The sequence below is a fragment of the Thermobia domestica genome, chromosome 16 (assembly GCF_964235325.1).
Source record: "Thermobia domestica chromosome 16, izTheDome1.hap1.1, whole genome shotgun sequence".
NCBI lineage: Eukaryota > Metazoa > Arthropoda > Insecta > Zygentoma > Lepismatidae > Thermobia > Thermobia domestica.
The window spans coordinates 2,297,382-2,319,094 of NC_137469.1; the positions used below are offsets into that span (position 1 = coordinate 2,297,382).

Genomic DNA, 21,713 nt, shown 5'->3' on the forward strand with positions numbered 1-21,713 from the left:
TGAAAAAAATATTCTGATTTTGTTATCTAGCCTTAAATCCAGGGACGTACTGCAATCCAGAGGCCCATGAGGAAGGTACTTTCTAGGAGACTCACTAACATGCACGTACTGCCACATGTCCCGACAATAAAAGGGAATTCGGAAGTGTCGCTCGGATCAAGTATGCTGAAAAGTCTTAAAATTTAGATTTAAATGCAGATTTAAAGTTTTTTTTTTTTTAAGGTAGTGACTTCTTCCCTGACACTGACTGATCTGACATGATGACCAATCCCCCATTCCTCTAAAGATAGGCTATGAATACTTTCCTCTTTTTTTAGAAAAAGAAAAGTCGAATTGAGTTTTCATGTTTTGCTCCAGAACTCAGTGTCCAAGGGGGCCCCAATACTTTTTAAAAAATTCTGAATACATTTTCACCATAAAAGTTTTAAAAATCTGAGTCACTCATATATATTTCATGGACCCTTTTGAACATGTTGAGAGAGGACCCATCATAAAAGTTTTTGATGGGATTCCCCTCGTATTTTCCCGCTTCAGGACCTGCAATGGTCTTAATCTGGCCCTGTATATTTTCTATGCGAAAAATATTATTTAGTTTCAGGTTGTGGCATCATTTGAGATCTAAATTTAACTGAATACTTCAATATTAGCAAAATTATAAACGAGAGAGGGAAATCAGAAACCTTTCAAGGGTTGAATCAGTAAGAATGTGAAGAGCTGTTTTCGGAACATCATGAGCTGGCAACGCTGGTCTGGGATTAGCTGACTGTACTACCGGTACAGGCCCGTATCCAAGGGGTCTAGGGGGCCGCCCCCCTAAAATTTTCACGGTAGGCTTGCAAATGAACTATAATATGGTTGGGTCGGGCCCCCCTAACTTCAGCCGGGCCCCCCTACATTTTTGGGCTGGCTACGAACCTCTACCGGTACTCGATGTGTTATCATCCTCTGTATCGTTATTCCCGTATGCGAAAAGTGCGTGCCTTTTTTTTTTTTTTTTTTTTTTTTTGTACCTATACTGCTACTTACAATGCGAGGCGAAGGGCCCACCGGGAAATTTTCCGGTTTCCTCCCTCAACAGTATGGCCCTTCTTAAATCCACAGTTGTTGTACTGAGTTTTAGATTTAAAAATACAAACAAACCTTCTATAATCACTTCACTCTGTAATAAAAATGCTCTCAAAAATACACTTTTCTTCGTAGTGTTCAACTTTCCCACTAGGTGTTACTCCAATACATCGCTCACCAGAGTAATTGGAAGTTGTATGAGTTGAGTTGATTTTGAGTTTAACGTCCCGTTCAGCAGCGAGGCATTTTGAGATGTGGACCTACTGATTAACGTGGAATCCGAACCAAATGAGCTTCCGCCGGGAATCGAACCCGGGTCTCCCACGCCAAAGGCGCGTACGCTAACCGCTTAGCCACGAAGGAGCTTTGGAAGTTGTATGAGTAATGATATATACAGTATATCCCAAAATAGTTCCAGTCATTTCACATATGACTTTCATTTATTCTTTTTATTAGCACCCACTGAAACCGATAAATTTAGCGACAACTAGACTGGCCTACCTGACAGCCCATTGCTACACTAATACAGTGGAGCAAACGTCAACATGTGCAAGTGATACATATCTTTGTGCCGACACTAGCTGCGGTTTCTACACCCTTGCCACATCGCGAGTCTCGTAAGAAAGCGAGACGGACTGCATACAAAACTGATAACACCTGTATCTTAGTACGTATTCACGTTTTGTGAAAATATATATATATATATATATATATATATATATATATATATATATATATATATATATATATATATATATATATATATATATATATATTAGAAACTAATGCTATTGAAAGAATATAATAAAGTGCAAACTTTGTAATATAAATGAGCTGATACGTGTTTTATTAATTTCGTTTTATAATTATTTACATTAGACCTCAAAATACGCCACTGAGTTAACAAAGTGTGACTTATACAGGTGAAATCGATTTATATGCTATTACTAGTACTAGTACTAGTAATACTAACAACTACCAGTTGGACTGATCGGAAAAATGCTCAATGCGCCCTCCCCTTTACGGCATCCCCTCCGAAGAAAACGTATCTAATAACAACAATAAAAATGAATACATCTCCTATAATATTTTCATTCTTTTTCAGGAAGAAAGTGTGAAGGTGAAATAAAGGCAAGGATAGAAATGGCGAAAGAAGCCTTTAGGAGGGGAAAAAATACTAGTTTGTAGAACCTTGAATAAAGAGTTGAGAAAAAAACTCATAAAATGCTTCGTTTCGAGTATTGTACTGTACTGTATGGGTCAGAAACATGGACGTTACGCAAAAATGATGAAAAACAACGGGAAGTTTTCGAAATGTGGGTGTGGAGAAGATCGAAGATAATTAGCTAGGTCGAGCGAAAAACGAATGAGAGAGTGTTAGAAATGGTGGGGAAAAAATAACAATTCTGGATATTATTAAGAAGAGGAAGAGATACTGTTTGGGACATTGGATACGAAGAAACTGTATCATGAGGGATGTGCTAGAGAGTATGGCAGGACAGAGAGGGAGGGAACGAAGGATATTACAATTAATGGACGATATAAAAACACAAAAATCGTACGTGAAGACGATAAGGTTAGTGGAAGACTAGAGCATGGAAGCTTTTCAGTGCGACAAGTGACCTGCCAATAATGGCAGAATGTTGATGATGATGATTTCTGGAATAAAATACAAAATATTTCGCCTTTGTTTTGGTAATCTTTCCAAAACTCGTGTAAAGTTGGGTAACCTCAAGTCACAGGTATTTTGTCGGGGCGCCACAGCTTTCTTCTCTAAGAAAACATCAAATTAAAACAATATGTTTTTTAAGTAAGCATATACAGGGTGGTGGGTAACTCCACCGACAAACTTTGGGAGATGATTAATTATATGAAATGAAAGAAAAAAGTTCTTATAAACACAGGTCGAAAAACGTCTCATTTCAGTTATGCACCGCCGAAAATTCGAAAAATCATGTTTCGAAACGCCGTGCCTTAGAAACTATAGGACCTATAACAAGCAGTTTAAGGAATTACACATTTCGCCGATAACGGAGGATGGTAAAACATGGATATTTAGATAGAGCGCATACTAGTTCCTTTGTAATTCCTTAAACCGCTAGGGATCGGTCCTGTAGTTTCTAAGGCAGAACGTTTCGAAACGTGAATTTTCGAATTTTCGGCGGTTCATAGCTCTGAAAGGAGACGTTTTTCGTTCCATGTTTATTGGAACTTTTTTCCTGTGTGTGTGTGTGTAATCAGGAGATTGTGATCGATCCTCTTCAATCAAAACAAACTATAAAACAAAATAATAATTACACAATACTCGATTAGTTTCAAAACACTCTTATTATTTTAAACCAACAACCATTATACTTACTAATTTTCCCATTGTTGAGGTCGAAATCAAAAGCCTCGACCAGTTTCGTTGGGCTATCGATGTAAAAGAAGATTTGATTATCCAAGCTCCATGTGAGGCCATTGGAGATGCTAATCTGTGACACGTGGTGAGTGAGCTTTTTATCGCTGGTAAAAGAGTACAGGTTTCCTCGATTATTAGGGATTCCTGTCTTCAAAATAGGGCCCATAGTGCCTTCAAAGAACGAAAATAAAAGTGATATAAATAAATGTTTTAAAATTAGCTATCTACGAAAGTATATAATTTCTTTCTTAATATTTATTTTGAGATTTCCAAACTATGCTGTACATAGTGTGCAGGTACGGGTCGTCAGTTCTATTAGCTCAGAAGTTAGTCTATATATAGTTAATATATATTGTAGATGGGGATGAGAACAGACAATTCACACTCAACTGTCATAATAAGAGGTTGAGTTTCAGGCAGCCACCGCTAGAGTGAGCAGCGTTTTCGATACTGCCAGTGGAGACGTCCAATGTGAAAGAACAGCTTGACATGATCTGTTTTCTGCACTTTTCGATATTCGCTGACGACTCAAACATAATACTCAACATAGATGAATGTAAAATGTGCGTTAGTGGGTGTGAAAGTTGAAAGAAGGTCAAATGTCATGTGATAACGAACAGAAGGAAGATTAAGCACGAAAAACCCGCAGCGACAATATGATTGTGCGAGTGAAGAAAGTTGCTTCGGAGGATCGCTGATGAGGTGTGAGTGATGCCTCTTTACTTAGTACTTGCATGGGATCTGCTGATACCATTCTTTCTGAGACCTGAAAATGCGAAAATTGTTTTAAGGCTGGTTCCCAGGATGCTGAGTGTTGACCACAAGGCTGTGCGGATTGCAATGTGTCAACCATTATTAACACGTGATGATGCCATGAATGGGCATTTGTATAACAATCACAAACGGTACCGCACGATACTGAAACGAAGCTGCAGTCGTCACAATCAAAGCACATAGACTCCCCGCCACCAAAGAAATTTCGGTTACTGTCATTGCTCAGAATGCGGTTGTGGTCATATTTTGGAACATTATTCGGTGGGGGAATAATCCTCGCGCACTGTGTTCCGGAAGGGACTACAGTGATAACTGCATTTTACGAGCATGTTCCGAAGACTAAGCTCATTTAAGCGTTGCCAGCGAAACAACCCGATTAGCTTACTCATGTGTTTTTCCATCAAGATAATTCTGCTTATCAGACACTCTTAACTCAGAGTTGTCTTCGTAACAACAAATTTGAAGTGGTGTGTCATGCTTCTTACTCATCAAATTTCACTCCGAAGCTATTTTTGACAATGACGACAATCTCCGTAGGTGTTCATTTTTCAGTCGGGTCGCTCTGGCACCAGTGATTTTTCCAGTGGTCAAAATAAGCGTTCTTGGTGACCACGGAATCACGGCATCGATGATCCCGAAAATGTATTCCTCTAACGGAAGACCACATTGAAAAGTGTTAGAAGTTTCAGCTACCTGAGCTAAGTAGTTTGTGAAAGGGGAAATGGAAGATCTTAGAACTTGATGCACTTCCAGATGGTTTTCGATAGCCCGTTTAAAGCTAAGTGAAATATCAAACTGTTCCGAAGATATGAAAAACTTGAATAGACACTGTTATACTGCTTAAAAATGTGTAATTGCTGATTTGCCTGGTGCCGATAATAATAATAATAATAATAATAATAATAATAATAATAATAATAATAATAATAATGTTTATTTCTGTGCTATTTACAGCTTAATGGCAAAAATACAGCATCTTATCAGACAAAAATAAACACTTATGGCATACAATATAACCTACGTACTGAAACAATTAAAAAAAAACGATAAAATAAAATAGTATCGGGTTAAAGAATAATTTCTTGTCAAATTTATATCAAATATTTTTAGTCTAAAAATAGATACATCGTCAAAAATACTACAAATAATATCTCTCAAATTCTAAAATTCATGCTTATGTACTGATAAAAATAAACTAAGTAAAAGAATTGGTCATCAAGGGGGCCCATCAGCGGGGGCAAGGAGCGGCGCTTTCCCCCTCCCCCCCCCTTCAACAGGAAATTGTACTTGGGAATATCGAAAAGAAAATAGAATTTTTACATTAGTTACAGCAAAATTTTAAAATATATTTGAAACGTCGCTTATACTTGCCCCCCCCCCTTCCGCCTTGGAAACCACAACATTGGCGCCCTTGTTGGTCATTCTTCTTAAAATTACAGATTTTGGATTCAATGGAACTAATGTTGCTTCATTTCTCGTATTATACATTAGTACCCTTATACCTATATTATGCAAGCAATATTCACTATGATATCTATTGTCTAGTATTTTCTGATATCTAGTAATAAAATCTCTTTTAATAACTTTTCTCCTTTTATAATTATAATAATATAAAATTATTTATTGATTTCAGAAAAGTTTACGACTTGCTTATGAGGGAAACACTGCAAAGCATTTTTACTGAATTTGATATATCTCCCCTCCTCAAAAAAAAAGTTAGAGGTTTGACATCAGGAATGGCTTGAAACAAGATGTATTCACGCCGTTGTTATTTAATTTTGTTCTGAACTACGCTAGAAGGAAAATTAAAGATAACAACCACGTTCTAGAGCTGAATGGCACTCATACTGGTTTATGGCTTATGCTAATGGTGAGATAATATGGAACAATAGAAGGAAATACGGAAGTCTTATTAAACGCCTGTAGTGATATGCAGGGAAGGATCCAGGACCGACTTCTGGGGGGGGGGGTGCGTTGTCATACTGCTACTTTTAAGGGCTCCAAACTTTGGGATGGGTTTTATTTTTATATATAAAATAAGAAAGTTTCCTCTTCTGGATCCGCCTCTGGTGATATGCATATTTTTTTTTTTAGGCGCTACCCTAGCTAAATGCTTTTAAGTTGGCCACAAGGAAGCGGATGAGGTTAGATCTACATCGAAGTTGGATCCCCAAGTGTAACGTAATGTCACGTGGTATTATCATGGGGGCAAAGTTGGAATAGCCCTGCGGGTCTTCTAACCCTTTTCGCTGGCTGACACTCGTTCAGATATGTTTCGTAATGTATGTAAATCACTTTTTTAAATCAGTAAAGTTGTGTGCAAAGTAGTACCTTTCCCCCTCCTGGATCCTCCGACACATACCCCTCTCTAAAGTGAAAGCAATGATAAATGTAAGCAGTAATGTGGAATATTTTTAGTTGTTCACGACATGGGGCACTACTCGCATCCTGTCTCGTCTCGATAACGAGACGGCAATAGATTTTTATAACGAGATAGCCTCAAACGTCATGAGCACCAATAATATACTGTAGTTCTTACCATCAAGGCTGAGACCTGCACGGTCGAATTTTTGAGACCAAGCGGAAGCAAAGTCCGGGTAGTGATGTCAACCGACTCGGCTCGGTTCAACTGATCGAGCAGCTCGAGCCACTCGGTTGGGATGAGCCACCGACTCGTCTCAGGTGAGCCATCGGTTCGAGCCAGCTCCGTTGGAACGAGTCCAAAGGTTCTGTTCGACTCGGCTGAGATATCAGCTTGGTTCGGTTCGGCTCGAGTGACCATCTGCTCGAGCCGGCTCAGTTGGATGAGCTGTTGGCTCGGCTCACTTCTGGGTTCGGCTCGATAGTGAATGAGCTGTAAGCCAAGCCTCTCGAGCCGTTGCAACCCTAAACCCGCGCTTGGTGGATATTTGAAGAGAATACTAGAAACTACGCACAGGATTTAGCTCGATTTGGCTCGTTTTAGCTAGACTCGACACGAAAGTCGACACGAATTCGAGTCGAGTTGGAGGAAATTTTTCGAGCCGAGTTCTCAAGTCGAGCTAAAAAATGTCTGCTTCGAGTCGAGTCGAATCTAGTTTGAAAGAAAAAACTCGCTTGAACTCGCTCATGCCCATCCCTGATTAACAGACCAAAATCATATCTACAAAGATGTCAAATGTCATCTGAAAGAAGGTAGTTTGTTTTATTATTCAATCCAAACTCTTTTGTCTTCGCGAGTTTTGTCGACGAATTTGAAGCTTAAAATACATGAAACGACAATTATATCTGTTGTGCTGCATAGTTGCGAAACATTGTCACTTACTTTAACAACTTACTTTAAGGACTTTTATTGAAGGTATTGGAAAATAAAATCTTGAAGTGACTATTCTGAACCCAGAGAGATAAGAATGCGGAATGGTGGAAATTTTGTAACGAGGAACTTCATAATTTATAGTGTTTACCTGACATTGTTAGGGTCATTAAGTCTAGGAGTTTAAGTCATATACGAAAATAGAAGAAAGTAGGAAGGCTTTCAAAATTTAGCTAGAAACCCAATCGGAAAAACACTATCTGAAAGACCTAGGCGTACAGGGAAGGATAATACGTATTAAGAGCCTGCCTTACTAAAAATAATACAAAATTTACCATTTTTCTTTTGCTTGTTTATTCATCAGTGAAAGGAGATAATGAAATGCAAGTCACCACAATCATAGATAATGCTATTCTACAACGAACAGAAAATATGGACCTGAAGAATGTTCAGTGTTGCCATCCATAGAAATTACAGTGTTACCAGAAAAACAATTTCCCTAAAATCTAAGTTAAGGCAGCGAGTAGCGGAACAAATTCAACTGCATTTGGTTACGTATCATGTCTTTTTGGTTTCCTGTGAACTACTTTTTAAATAATAGTTCTATTTAGTTTGTAATAAACAAAATAGTTTTAACATGCAGTTATTAAAACTAAATAATAATGTTAATTAAAAAGTAGTTCACAAGAAACCAAAACAACATGATACGTAATCAAATGCAGTTGAGTTCATTCCTCTACTCGCTGTCTTAACTTAGATTTTAGGGAAATTGTTTTTCTGGCAACATTGTAATTTCTATGGATTGCAACACTGAACAATCTTCTGGTTCATATTTTCTGTTGTAGAATAGCATTATCTATGATTGTGGTAACTTGCATTGCATTATCTCCTTTCACTGATGAATAATCAAGCAAAAGAAAAATGGTAAATTTTGTATTATTTTTAGTAAGGCAGGGTCTTAAGATGGATTTCTTAGAAATAAGAATACAACATAGAAACTTGACTCAGTTGGCTTAGGACAGAAATCAATGAAGCGTTTTCGTGAATGTAGCATTGAACCTTCGAGTTCTATAGGTCATAGAATTAGTTAGTTTTACCAATAATTAAGCCATGCACCCTACGATAAACGATGACAAATTAAAATTCTCTTTCACTAGCTATAACACACATAAAGGAAACGCAGACAGACTTCTGTTCTAAGGAATAAAACTGATATATTCTACTGACCGATCCACAAGCGTCCACTGGCGTCAATTTTTCCATCATTGAAATTGTTGTCTGGTTTTTCGTTCTCCACCGTCACGAGCGCCTCCCCAACTTGGAAAGGTCCGTCGTCTTCACCATTCCACGTGAGCACAACCAAGTCTCTGTTTCTCGGTATCAAGAACTTGTCCTTTGTGCCTTCGATCGGAAACACCACAGATGAATAAAGGTCTGAAAAGGAAACAATTATTAGCTAAATTATTAAATGAATGGATGTGTCATTGAGAAGAAGAAAGTTTTGACTATCTTTTTCTTAACAAACTCGTTCCTAATTAAACTCTTTACTTTACCTCAACATGGCGTCTCTTCTTGCTGAAGTCTTTTGTGAGGTCCCAATGCCATCGCCATTCCTGGTGCTGTCTCTTCTTTGAGGTCCAAGTCTTCTTTGAAGTAGTAACGAACTGCATTTCCTTCTCTGACGGTCGTCTTGTTGGCGTTCTTCTTTGATGGTCTACGCAAGGTCCTGATAAGGGTCACAATTCTGATTTTGGTTTAGGATATAAGGAATCTTACGTTTCACTAATGTTTATGTATAGTGCCACTCTAATTCTACCCCAAAAGATATAATAGTATTGTGTTCCCGTCAGCGACTGTCGCCAAAGGCTGTACAACTTACAGGGCCAGTGCGAATTTTTGTCCACAATAGGACGGACGGAAACCAACGCCTATTTTCTTAGGAAGCAATGTGTGTTAGAGACCTGCACTGGCCGAATTTTTCGGCCCGAGCCCAATCCATCCCGAATGTACCTAGGTCCGACCCAGCCCAGGCCCGAAAAGTTTTGTATATTTTCGGCCCGAGCCCAGCCCAGCCCGGGCCCGATAAATTTTGAAAGTTTTTGGCCCGACCACGGCCCGATAATTTTTTTTAAAAATTAGCTCGAGCCCCAATCTTTCTCAAAATTTAATATTAAACTTGACCTAACCCTCAGAAACATTTTCTAAACTCTGGTTCACAACCTGACGCTTGCCTCCCGAATGGTACCATTGCCTCCTAGAACTTTGCCTGTCATCAAGAGAACGAAAACTCCATTCCCTGTAACAAAAATCTATAACTTAATTGATTTTTAGCATAAAGTGGAGATGGCAATATTGTTTAGCGACAGGCAAAACTGTCCCACCCCTTCTTGTCATATTTTGAGTTCAGTGAAGGTCAAGGTCAGAGCTCAATTTACCGCGCAATGCCTGCAATCCTCTATAGTGAAAGTGGAGCCGCTAAGTAACACAAACTGTAAATAGCTATTGCATTCTTTGTAACATTTTTCACGGGCACACTTCTTCAACGTTTGGCTTTATTTCAATTATCGTTTAACGAAAGTCAATAATTATTAAATAATTGCAATTAATCGGCCCCAGCCCGGCCCGACTTAAAGAGAAATCACTGTCGCCCCGTCCAAGCCTGACCCGTGCAAGTCTCTAGTGTGTGTTCAGTATTGCGTTAGTTACCTTTATTAGGCAAAAAGTATCTTTTTGTGAAAGATATTTCTATCCTTTCCTCCTCCCTTGCCAGTTCCTTGTAAACATCGCAAGGTTCTTACCGAATACCACTGTTCTTGCTTGCTAGTTGTCTTAATTGAAGATCTAACTTCTTTTTGGGCGGTCAAGTCCAGGTCTCTGCTGCTTATTAACTCCTCTATCTGAGCACTGACCAGACCAATTCACCAAAAAGTGCTAAAACTTGCTTCACAAAACAGCTCTTTACACATCTCCTGTTGCGTACAATATAATCACCATACAGTAACTAAACTAATCACTAGAGACAAATTGGCTCTGCAAACGTGTTGTCCTTTCAACCTCACTGATGTTTAGCAAAAGCGCGCTTGTATGTGTGTTATGAATGACGTTTGTTCGGAGGAATAAAAATGAAATGAAATCTTTGAGTTTGAATTCCACGATTGTCCTTTAGGCTAGAGCAGACGATTATTAAGAGTCTTCATTCCGGCGAAATTAAAATACCGCTAATTTTACAGTAATTATGTGATACCTTCAAATAGATAAAAGATAATTGAAATATGGAACAAGAGCGCCCTAGACAATATTATTTTGCGTGAGGTACCGTTATCACAAGTCACCTAGTGGCTTTCCGTTTTCAGCTGTTTAGAAACGCGAAAATAAAAGCCGATTTTCAAAATGGCTCGAAATCGAAAGCAGATAAGTGAGTCGTGATAACGGTTTCTTATGTAAAATAATATTGTCTAGGGCGCTCTTGTTCCACATTTCGATTATCTTTTTATCTATTTGAAGATATCACATAATTACTGTAAAATTAGCGGTATTTTAATTTCGCCGGAATGAAGACTCTTAAGGCAAGTGAAGGATGATGGAAGAATTGGTAGAGTGAAAACCCACGGATAAGATATTGTCCACTACAAACTTCTTTGGCCGGGGATCAAACCAGAACCCTACTAATCAGAGGTAAACCCTCTACCATTGAAGCACCTGGCCTCCTGAAATAGTGAGCTACCATAGAAGCTGAAAGTTAAAGATCACACGAGCCTATCACGTTAGAAAGATGAAACTTGATACATGAACTCTTTACTTAAAGAAATGGCTACGCGCTCCTAGCATTTTCAGACATTCTGCCTCTAAAGGGGGTTAGGGGGCAATTACTAAAATATGTTAATATCCCATTTGGATTTATAAAATGACCGAAATGTGTAAACATTCGAGGTGGTTTTTAAATATAGTGTTTGTCTTAATCACTCGCTTTTTTAATCAATGCAATTATACGCCAATATTTTGGAATGGCAGACACTAATTCCTTGTAGATGAGGTACATAAATACATAAGTACGTTCTACAGGTACTGATTAATTAGCAAAGCGGGAATATTTACCAAATTATGTCCATTGAAATATGGAGCAATGTTTTTCCCTCACCTGTTTTGATCTTCGTATGTCTTCCGGTCGCTGGTTCATATCGATGCATCACTCTGCCTGGCACATCTGGGAAGATCAAGGCTTGGGCGATATGGTCCCAGTGAGGACCTTCTCCCAAAACACAGTTCTTCACAATTGGAATCACTTGTGGGGAAGACATTTTCATGCTATAACAAATCAAAGAAATGGAAAATCCGATTTACTCATATGACTTGCATTGTAACATGTACAATTAAACTAGAAGGAATCCAATACTTAGATAACGGTTTCTGGATTCTATGAATGAAATAATGTTATAATATAGTCCACAAAACACCAAAAAGTCGTTTGGTACAACTGGAACAGAAGAAGAAACATATTCGACAGCACGTACAGACAGAGACGTAGGGAAGGGGGGCCCAGAGGGGCCGGGTCCTCCCAGTGAGGTCCGACAATGTACTTTGGTACTTTGATGTTTGTAATTTTTTATATATTTTTATGTTTATATATTCTTTTATTTGTAATTTTTCTATATGTACACTCATGTCCAAAATTATTGTCGCATGTCTATAAATATGTTGTTATAGAAATATAATTTGATAACGAATTTGGCTGGTATTTCTTACAATGTTAGTATGTATAAAATCGGCAAAGACATATATGTGACAAATTTCATGTCAAAAGAGCTGTAAATAAGAACAATAAAACAAAAATAAAACTTTGTTGTCCATTTAGCACCATTTTGTTTTACTCATTCTACTTTTCGCATTTATAATTCTTTTCCTATGAAATTTACCACAAGTATACATGTTCGGATTATACACATAGTATCAATATTAAAAGTACCCTGCAAAATCAGTGTCAAATTATATTCTTACAAGATGGAAGTTATAGATATGCGACAATCATTTTGGACATGAGTGTACCTATAACAGCACTTGGCCACCCCCAAACAGACATCCTGGCTACGCTACTGCGTACAGAAGAGCGTACACGTAGAAAACGTATGCTGCGTACGTAGTAACGTAGGTTACATGCGTAAACCCTGAAGATTTTGGACAACGTACAATCTTATCAGTAAACGTATAACTGAAGAAGTATATTTTATACGTAGTTTCCGTACAAGTGTTCCAAATAAACGTACTTTACGTACTAAAGAAAGAACTATATATAGGCTGTCAGGATCTCGCTTACAGATGGAGGTATACAACATACAGTTGACGTATACTTATGTAATATACGGAAGGCTGTTAAATGTCAGAAATCCTACAGCGACATGGTGTAACATCTAACAAGTAACACTTCCACGTGTAACTCTCCAATTTTAATAAAAAATTGGCAGATAGATACTACACATAGATACTACACTACATGTTTTTTTTATTTTTCTGCGGAAAAACGGTTTTAGGGGGGCAAAAGCCCCCAACCAAAATTTTGAAAGTTGACGCCCGAAAGGCAAGAAGAAGTGGACACCATGTCGCAATGACTCACAGTACGATGAAAATAATGTTTACTTTTGTACACCTTTTTTTATTTATATCAGGTTCTCAAAAAAGATATGAAACCTTTGGAGGTCAAAATTGACAATACATGACTTGAAAACCTATGTAAATGAACATGAAAGTGACGTTTGTGACTTAAGAGTCTTCAACCCGGCGAAATTAAAATACCGCTAATTTTACAGTAATTATGTGATATCTTCAAATAGATAAAAGATAATCGAAATGTGGAACAAGAGCGCCGTAGACAATATTTTTTACATGAGAAACCGTTATCACGACTCACTTATCTGCTTTCGATTTCGAGCCATTTTGAAAATCGGCATTTACTGTCGCGTTTCTAAACAGCTGAAAACATAAAACAGTGGCGATGTCATAACTATTTATATACTGGTATTGCTCGACTTTTCCCAGAACATCATCCACTTTTTCTCTGACTGATCGCCCATTGCAAGGAGCATCTTGAACATTGAAATTTCCATAACGAAAGCGACTGAACCATTTTTTGGCCGTTGCTTTTCATAACGTATCTTTCCTATAAACAGCACTTTTTTTTTTTTACGACCTGTGCAGCATTTGTAAAACGTAGCGCATTTCCACAGAAAGTACACTCATCTTCAGGGCGCAATATCTTAGTCTGGATATGAATTCCAAGACTTGTTTCAAATTTGTATGCTTCAGCTATCAGCTTTCAAATGACGTTAAACTTTCTCCGCTGCGACTCATATAACCTGAGATTTGGGACACTAACGCCATCTTCTGTGCAAAGGGCTCAATGCTTCTTATTTTACCAGACATTTGAAAAGATCTTTTTTTTTTCTAAATTGTAAAGTATTTGATCAGATCTTCAATCATTACCTATATCATTATTGTGGGCTTTTATTTATTTATTTTAATGGGTAGATTTCATTCGGTCATAACATCTGTAAAAATTGTCCAACTTTAATGCAATTTGTTGCAAGTGACGCAATATGGAAATTTCATGCACAATTCGTTGTGGTAGCGTCTGGTGCATGTAAGCAATGTGGTAACCGGAAAACCGCCAAAATGGCGTTTTTTTTTTTTTAACAAGTGGATTCCATTCGGTCCTAACATTTGTAAAAACTGTCCACCTTTAATGCAGTTTGTTGCAAATAACGCAGGAAGGATGGCAATCTCTTATCTTGAAAGCAGGTGTTGGAAATTACCTCCATCTTCTCTTAGGCACAATCAGACACGTCGCTCCCGCAGTGTTCACTGTAGTACCCCGCAATGATTCCTGAGTGATGTTAGCTCGCAAGTATTCCAGTGTTTGTGGATTATCACGGTATGCACATACCATTCTGCTAAACCCATAGGAAGTGACCTTGAGACGTAATATCAGGAGACCTCGGGGGCCACAAATTCTTAGAAATGATTCGATCACCAAACTAACTGGTGGTCAGGGCATATTTTCATGACACGTGTAGCATGTGCCCCTATATTGCTGGTAATAACCTTCTATTAGTGCAATGCCGTCTGTTCTTGGACAAATTCGTTTAAAATATCCATTTAACAAACTGTTTTCAATATTGGCTCGAAAAAAAATGGGTCCCATTATTTGGGTTGTGGACACAGCACATCTCACTCCAATTTTGAGGACATGAAGCAATACCTGAATTAACGGATGTAGAGTACTTGATGCCCACATACACATGTTCTGAGATTTCACGTTGCCAGACAAATGGAATCTTGCTTCGCTTCTAAACCATGCGATTTGCAAAATGTACGGGATACATGTAATGAACTGAAGGAACCATTGGCAGTAAGTAACTTGTTTATCCCGATCTGGTTAAGTCAATTTCTGAACAACAGTTACTTTGTAATATCGTAATCGTGCTCCCTTGGCAGCTTTCTGGCACGTAGGGTAGCTGTATCTTGTCTCCTAGGATAAGAAATGAAGAAGGCGTTTTTGGTGGCCTCATAAGACTAACCGGGACGTCAGCAACAAAACCTACACGTTCCGATCGATGTTTAGCTCTTTCAATAAGAAGCGATCCAGTCGTTTCCAAATTCTTTACCAACCAGAGCCAATATTATGTTTCTTTTAGGCGCATGTACACCATAAACAGGGCCGGATTAAAAGCGGGGCTGTAGGCCCGGGCCTCCATTTTGATCAAAATCTCAACTGGCTATCTTAAAAGAAAAACATAAAGATGCAATCATCGTCATAAAATAAAATATGACCAAAGACATGAAACATATTTTCTTAAGTTTTCTACTGTACTTTCATAGAAATGTATTAGGCGAAGTCAGCAGGGGCCACATATATTTCTAGCCCCGGGACTCCAGATCCAGCCCTGACCAAATATATGGACAGAACTGGCTGATAAAAATTAGAGTTGAGTAGAGTTGATTTTGGGTTTAACGTCCCTTTCAACAGTGAGATTATATGAGACGGGACCTATTGATTAACTTGGAATCCGAACCACATGAGCTCACGCGGATTAAAGATTAAAATAACACCACTGCATAATTACCATTTTTTTCCCCTATCGACTGATGTTATTTACTTATAGAATTTGTTTACGTTTTATAAAATATAGTAACTAGAGGTTGTTTTGTGTCTTAATAAGTAGAAGAGATAGGATGAACTGCTATTTTCTTAATAAAATATTGAAAATGAAGTATACAGCATATTGAAGTAGGATATCAGCAGGCCCGTAGCCAACCCAAAAATGTAGGGGGGCGGTAGAAATTAAGGGGGGAACGACCCAACCATATTATAGTTCGTCACTATATTATAGTTCATTTGCAAGCCAACCGTAAAAATTTTAGGGGGCCAGTGAAAATTTAGGGGGACCGGCCCCCCTTGTCCCCTGTGGATACGGGCCTGGGTATCAGTGCAGAATGATAGCTTTCGAACGTATTAGATTTTGTTTTAAAATTTTAATTTCGTTCTTATGAAAGACGTTGTTGAAATGCTTTATAATCTCTACTAAAATAATTTAAGATTGTTGTATTGTTTCTACATGATTTCTGCATTGTTTAACAACCAAACAATAGTTTATTATTTTTAAAAAAATCGTTTCCATATATACTCCTACGATTTATTTCTTCATAATTGAATGTGAACTGTGAACTGTTTCTATTCTACTAGAATGTCTTCGTAAACATCCAGTTTACGATTCAAAAGTAAAAACTGGTTTTACATTGGATCCATTGAGGTCCGTGCTCTGTGAAACCAGGATTTTGGTGAGTTATTATTTTTCAGTTAACATAAAAATATATATTTTTGAAACTAATTTCTACACTATTTCGCTGTATGGGGTCATTTACGGTACAAGTTTCTAATCGTAATGAAGATAATAATTCAAATTGTTTCTAAATTTACATTATTATTATTATTATTATTATTATTATTATTATTATTATTATTATTATTATTATATTATTATTGCTCCTTTTCTTTAAAAAATCTGTGTATTCACCATGAATACGTTATTCTACGTGTGATTGGCTGAGAAGACAAGCGTCAAAATTAAAGCAGAAGTGTGAGAAATTAGTGTGTGCTGCCATCTGTTGTTCTATTACCTTTTTAATTCGTATAATACACTCTTGTTTCAGTCTTCTAATTAAAAAATAACATGTATCATTTTTAAATGTGCTGTAGTGCGTTTCGCCAAAACAAGTATTATTATTATTATTATTATTATTATTATTATTATTATTATTATTATTATTAGTAGTAGTAGTAGTAGTAGTAGTAGTAGTAGTAGTAGTAGTAGTAGTAGCAGTAGTCCTTCATACAATCGCCCAAATTAATTTTCAACGGCAAATTGAAGGGTAGGAAGGGTAGGAAACAACGGTTCAATGTCTCCAACATGGCTCCTTACAAAACGCGTAAATCGCTAAATTGAATCATGAAAAAGAAAATATGTTTGCGAAGAACAGAACAAAAATAGTGAAATATGCGCGTTGAAGCGAACTTTTGAGGAAACAAAGAAAATCTCACTTCTCATGGTTGTTTCGACTTTAACGAAGCATTTTTTTTTTTCGAATCTAAGACAAAATATTTTTACATTGAAAACTGTGATGTGAAAAGGGATGGGTTTCTACGGATTTTTGTAATTATATTTTCATTAAAATGCATTATATTAAGAGGAAAACAAGTTTCAAATACTTTTCACAAAGCTATTTTCCCCGTGCAAAGAACGAGCATTTCAGTTAGTAAATTAAAAAATCAGAATTTTTACTTTGGTATTTGCACAATAAAAATATCATTTTCATCATATTAACTGTTGATTGTTTCAAAGTGCAGGATGACCCTTAGCTGTGGGTGTAGTAGCAATCTTCACCCACTTTTCTATGATTGAGCTGTGTAGGTGTGCTAGCCAAACTTTCTTCCTGTCGATCAACTAATATCACAGATCAACAATGGAAGAAAAAATTACATGAGAAATTTAAATTATTACGGCAAAACTCAATACTGGATCTTGGTCATACAGTACAAGTCAGTAGATGATTGTAGATTGTAGAGTCCACTTTGGATTCGAAAGAATATTTTGGTTAACGTAAATTTTCAAATGCTCATGGAATATATCCAGGGATGTAATCGGATATATGCGAGATTACACAGCATATACCCACCTAATATTTTTAGAATCCAGCATATACTCACCTTAAAGTTGTGAAGAAACGTGCTTATGTGGGGATGGATATAAGCTATATTTTTGAAAACCATTAACCTTATATGTACCAAAAATTCTAGCATCACATTGCTGAGTACGTCAAAAGTGGGCATCCGAACTTCTTTCAATATTATCCTTTTTACACTAGAATTTAAGCCCCACACACATACACACACAGAGAGAGAGAGAGAGAGAGGGGGGGGGGGATCTTGGAAGTTTTTCCCTAAATCTTCCAAACGTCTCGTTCTGTCGAAATGAAATCTTTCTGGTACTCCAAGTCATGTACGAGGGCTGTCTAAAAAGTATCCGACCTTTGGCCAGAAAAATAGTTGCGAATACCTGACAGATTTGGGACCCTAATCCCCTTCAAAGTAGGCCCCTTGTGCTTCCACACACTTAGCCCACCGATCCTTCCACTGCTGGAAACACCGCTGGAAGTCTTCTTTTGGAATGTTGTTCAGCTCCGTCGTCGTGTTCCGCATTATTTCTTCTCTACTCTCAAAACGGGATCCCTTCAGAGGCGTCTTCAATTTTGGAAATAACCAGAAGTCACAAGGAGCCAGGTCTGGAGAGTAGGGAGGTTGGCGAACGGTTGTAATTCCATGTTTGGCTAAGAACGTGTGGATCAATTGGGGTGAATGTGCTGGGGCGTTGTCATGATGGACGTGCCAGTTCTTCGCTGTCCACATGTCTGGTCTTTTGCGCCGGACTGCGTCACGGAGTCGCCTGAGAACATATTGATAGTACTCCTTTGTCACTGTTTGTCCTTCCGGTGCGTACTCGTGATGCACAATTCCACGGGCATCGAAGAAAACAGTCAGCAACACTTTGATTTTGCTTCTCACCTGCCGCGCTTTCTTCGGCGTTGGAGAATTGGGATGCTTCCATTGAGACGATTGTTGTTTTGTTTCTGGGTCGTACCCGTACACCCATGACTCATCTCCAGTTATCACGGTATTCAGATACCCAGGATCAGTGTTGGTGGTGTCCAGAAGGCCCTGTGCAACGTCAAAACGGGTGTCTTTTTGCTCCTGAGACAACAACTTGGGTACAAATTTAGCAGCCACTCGTTTCACGTTCAAATCGTCACGCAAAATTGCATGTGCAGAATCTTTACTCACTCCAACATCTTCTGCAATCTCCCGCACTGTCAAACGGCGATCTGCCATCACCAAATTTCGCACCCGCTCAACAACAGCTGCATTCCGAGCAGTTTGGGGCCTGCCGCTACGCTGCTCACTCTCGACTGATGTGCGGCCATCTTTGAATCGGTTGAACCATTGTTTAATTTGTGTTACACCCATCGCATCCTCTCCAAACACCTGCTGAATCTTACGAATTGTTTGGCTTTGAGAATCACCCAGCCTTTGACAGAATTTGATGCAGTATCTTTGCTCAATTCGTTCAGTCATCTTGCGAGAAACACTAAATCCGACGAACACTACCAACAGCACCTCACTTCGCGACCACCAGCTCACGACTGGCACACGCGAACGCGGTGAAAAAATTAAAGAATGCGCATTAAGGTTCCTCCTTCCACCGTGCACGGTGGCGCCGCCTGAGAATCACTACTTTGCGTGGAAAAAATTAAGGTCGAATATTTTTTAGACAGGCCTCGTATACTCAACAGTCACGAGCAATCGTCTTGGGGTTATTTTTGAAGTAACGGACATTTGCCATTGTCTTCCATTTGCTTGTTCCTTTGCTGGATGTTATCGGAGAGATAACTGTTCTTCTGGGTCCGCAACTATTGTTGGCTTTCGGCGTTGCTATAAGTTAGGCATTTACACTGTTCGGCGTGATTCCTGATTGCGATGGTTGTGAGATACGGAATGTTGGATCCTCTGAGCTCTCGCCAGAAGAAATTGACTCGTGTTCTCTGGGTTCTGTCAGTAGAAATAGCTTCAGATACTTAAAGCGTTCGTTATTTATGTATAATTGTACGAACTTGTGTTTATCGTTACTCTTTCTTTCTTATATAATAATCAACTCTTGTTACAACGTTAGCCTATCCTGCATGCCATCACCGTCTCTCTCTTGCAAGTTAATTACTTTCTAAGACAATATCCCCCCCCCCTCTTCAGCAAGAGAAGCTCAGCAAACAAACATTATTATTGGAACACTATTATCAGTTTATTTATCAAGAATGTTATAAAATAGAGGATCTGCCCTTACAACAAAAATCTTGAAGCCATACGTCACTGTTTCGGCACCTCTACTCTGCGCACTCTGCCCAATAGGATCGCAATGTTTTGAGCCAACAATCATGGCGGAAACGAAAGTAGCCAATCAGATGATGGCATAAACGAGAGCAGCCAATCAGACGTGCCAATTCTCGTTTTTTTTTTTTTTTTTTTTGGCTTCATTGATTTAATAGGATGAAGATATGTATGGGCAGATCCTCTATTTTATAAGATCCTTCGTATTTATATATAATTAGTTCTTTTTCTTCTTGTTCTTTTTAATGTAAGAACATCTGTTTATAAGAGACGATACAAGAAGTACTTTTTTAAAAAATATCATTTCAGGTTCTATTGTTATCATCTTAACGCTCTGATAATTTACCCATATATATTGTACTATTGATGAAATTATTGTATCAATAAGTAAATACCCATTCAATTACCAACCTTGCAATCCCTTGCCATTTCAACATTATGTCACAACCCCGGCTGCCAAAAAGAAGGAAAACAAACAATACAACTGTTCAATAAAATATCCATTATAATCTATATATATAAAAGAGATCTATATATATAAAAGAGAACGTACAATTCTTTGTCCGCTCATCACGCTAATACGGCTGAACCAATTTCTTTCATTTTTGGGGGGTTATTAGGATTTGGACCCTAGATGGTTTTTATCATATCACTTTAATTTTTAATTACCAGTGTCTTGAGATAATTGACCATTCAAGTGTCCATAACGTACAAATCCTTTGTTATTAGTTCATCATAGGTAAAAATAAACGTATTTATATGCAACCCGCATGACCGTGTCACTCGGCGGGTTAACATAAATGACAGGCGATATACAGCGGAAAATAGCTTGAATCTTCTGTTTAAAATTTTTTAATTGATTTGCTTATTTTTACAGACACTTTTACAATATGCCAGCACCGGGATGACCGCAGCGAAGCGGGGCGGGTTAACATAAATGACAGGCGATATACAGCGGAAAATAGCTTGAATCTTCTGTTTAAAATTTTTTAATTGATTTGCTTATTTTTACAGACACTTTTACAATATGCCAGCACCGGGATGACCGCAGCGAAGCGGGGCGGGTTAACATAAATGACAGGCGATATAATGTTAAGATTTACTGCAATCTTCTATGGTTTTTATCATATCACTTGAAAGCGAAAAAGTAAAAATTATCTAAGTAACAAAGTTTATTGCGTTCCGGGGTGACCGCAGCGAAGCGGGGTGAACGCTGCTAGTAACACATACGTGTTACTTACCTCACTAATACAGAATATTGTAATTAAGTGTTTTAAAATACACGGTGCTATTATGGAAGTTAAAATTTATTATTTAGACATTTAGGTACACTCTATACTTCCGTGTGCGGGGGCTGACGATGGAAGACGGAACACCAACATTCACTTGTACTTGGGCGCGGTCGGGGGGGGGGGTACTTCTTTTTCCTATCAGGTTATGTGAAACAGATTATAGTTTTGAATACTCGATGTTTCGGGAACGAGAAATCCCACAAGATTTTTATCACCGTATGAAATCCCCATTGTTAAACCTAAGTACTTGAACCCGTTAAGAACATAACGCGGTGAAAAAATAGATATGTTTTCAGGTCTCCCAAATTGATTGTCTCACCAGTACTCAAATAGCTCTGTTGAAGGAACGAATAACCCAGAATCCTCCGCTTCATGCTATTCTCAATGGTACAAATCACACGATCC

At 38.1% G+C, this 21,713-nt stretch overlaps 1 protein-coding gene across 2 annotated transcripts in view; it reads right to left on the reverse strand.

Moving 5' to 3' along the window:
• The window catches only part of LOC145672877 (regucalcin-like), a 56,369-nt gene that overhangs the window by 17,933 nt on the left and 16,723 nt on the right, over positions 1-21,713 (reverse strand). For both annotated transcript variants that reach the window (XM_081742058.1, XM_081742057.1), the window contains exons 2-4: positions 11,671-11,837; positions 8,760-8,966; positions 3,425-3,637 (exon numbers count right to left, since the gene is read on the reverse strand). In XM_081742058.1, the coding sequence (XP_081598184.1) occupies positions 3,425-3,637; positions 8,760-8,966; positions 11,671-11,836 (586 nt within the window). In that variant the 5' untranslated portion in view covers position 11,837. The remainder of the gene's footprint in view (positions 1-3,424; positions 3,638-8,759; positions 8,967-11,670; positions 11,838-21,713) is intronic.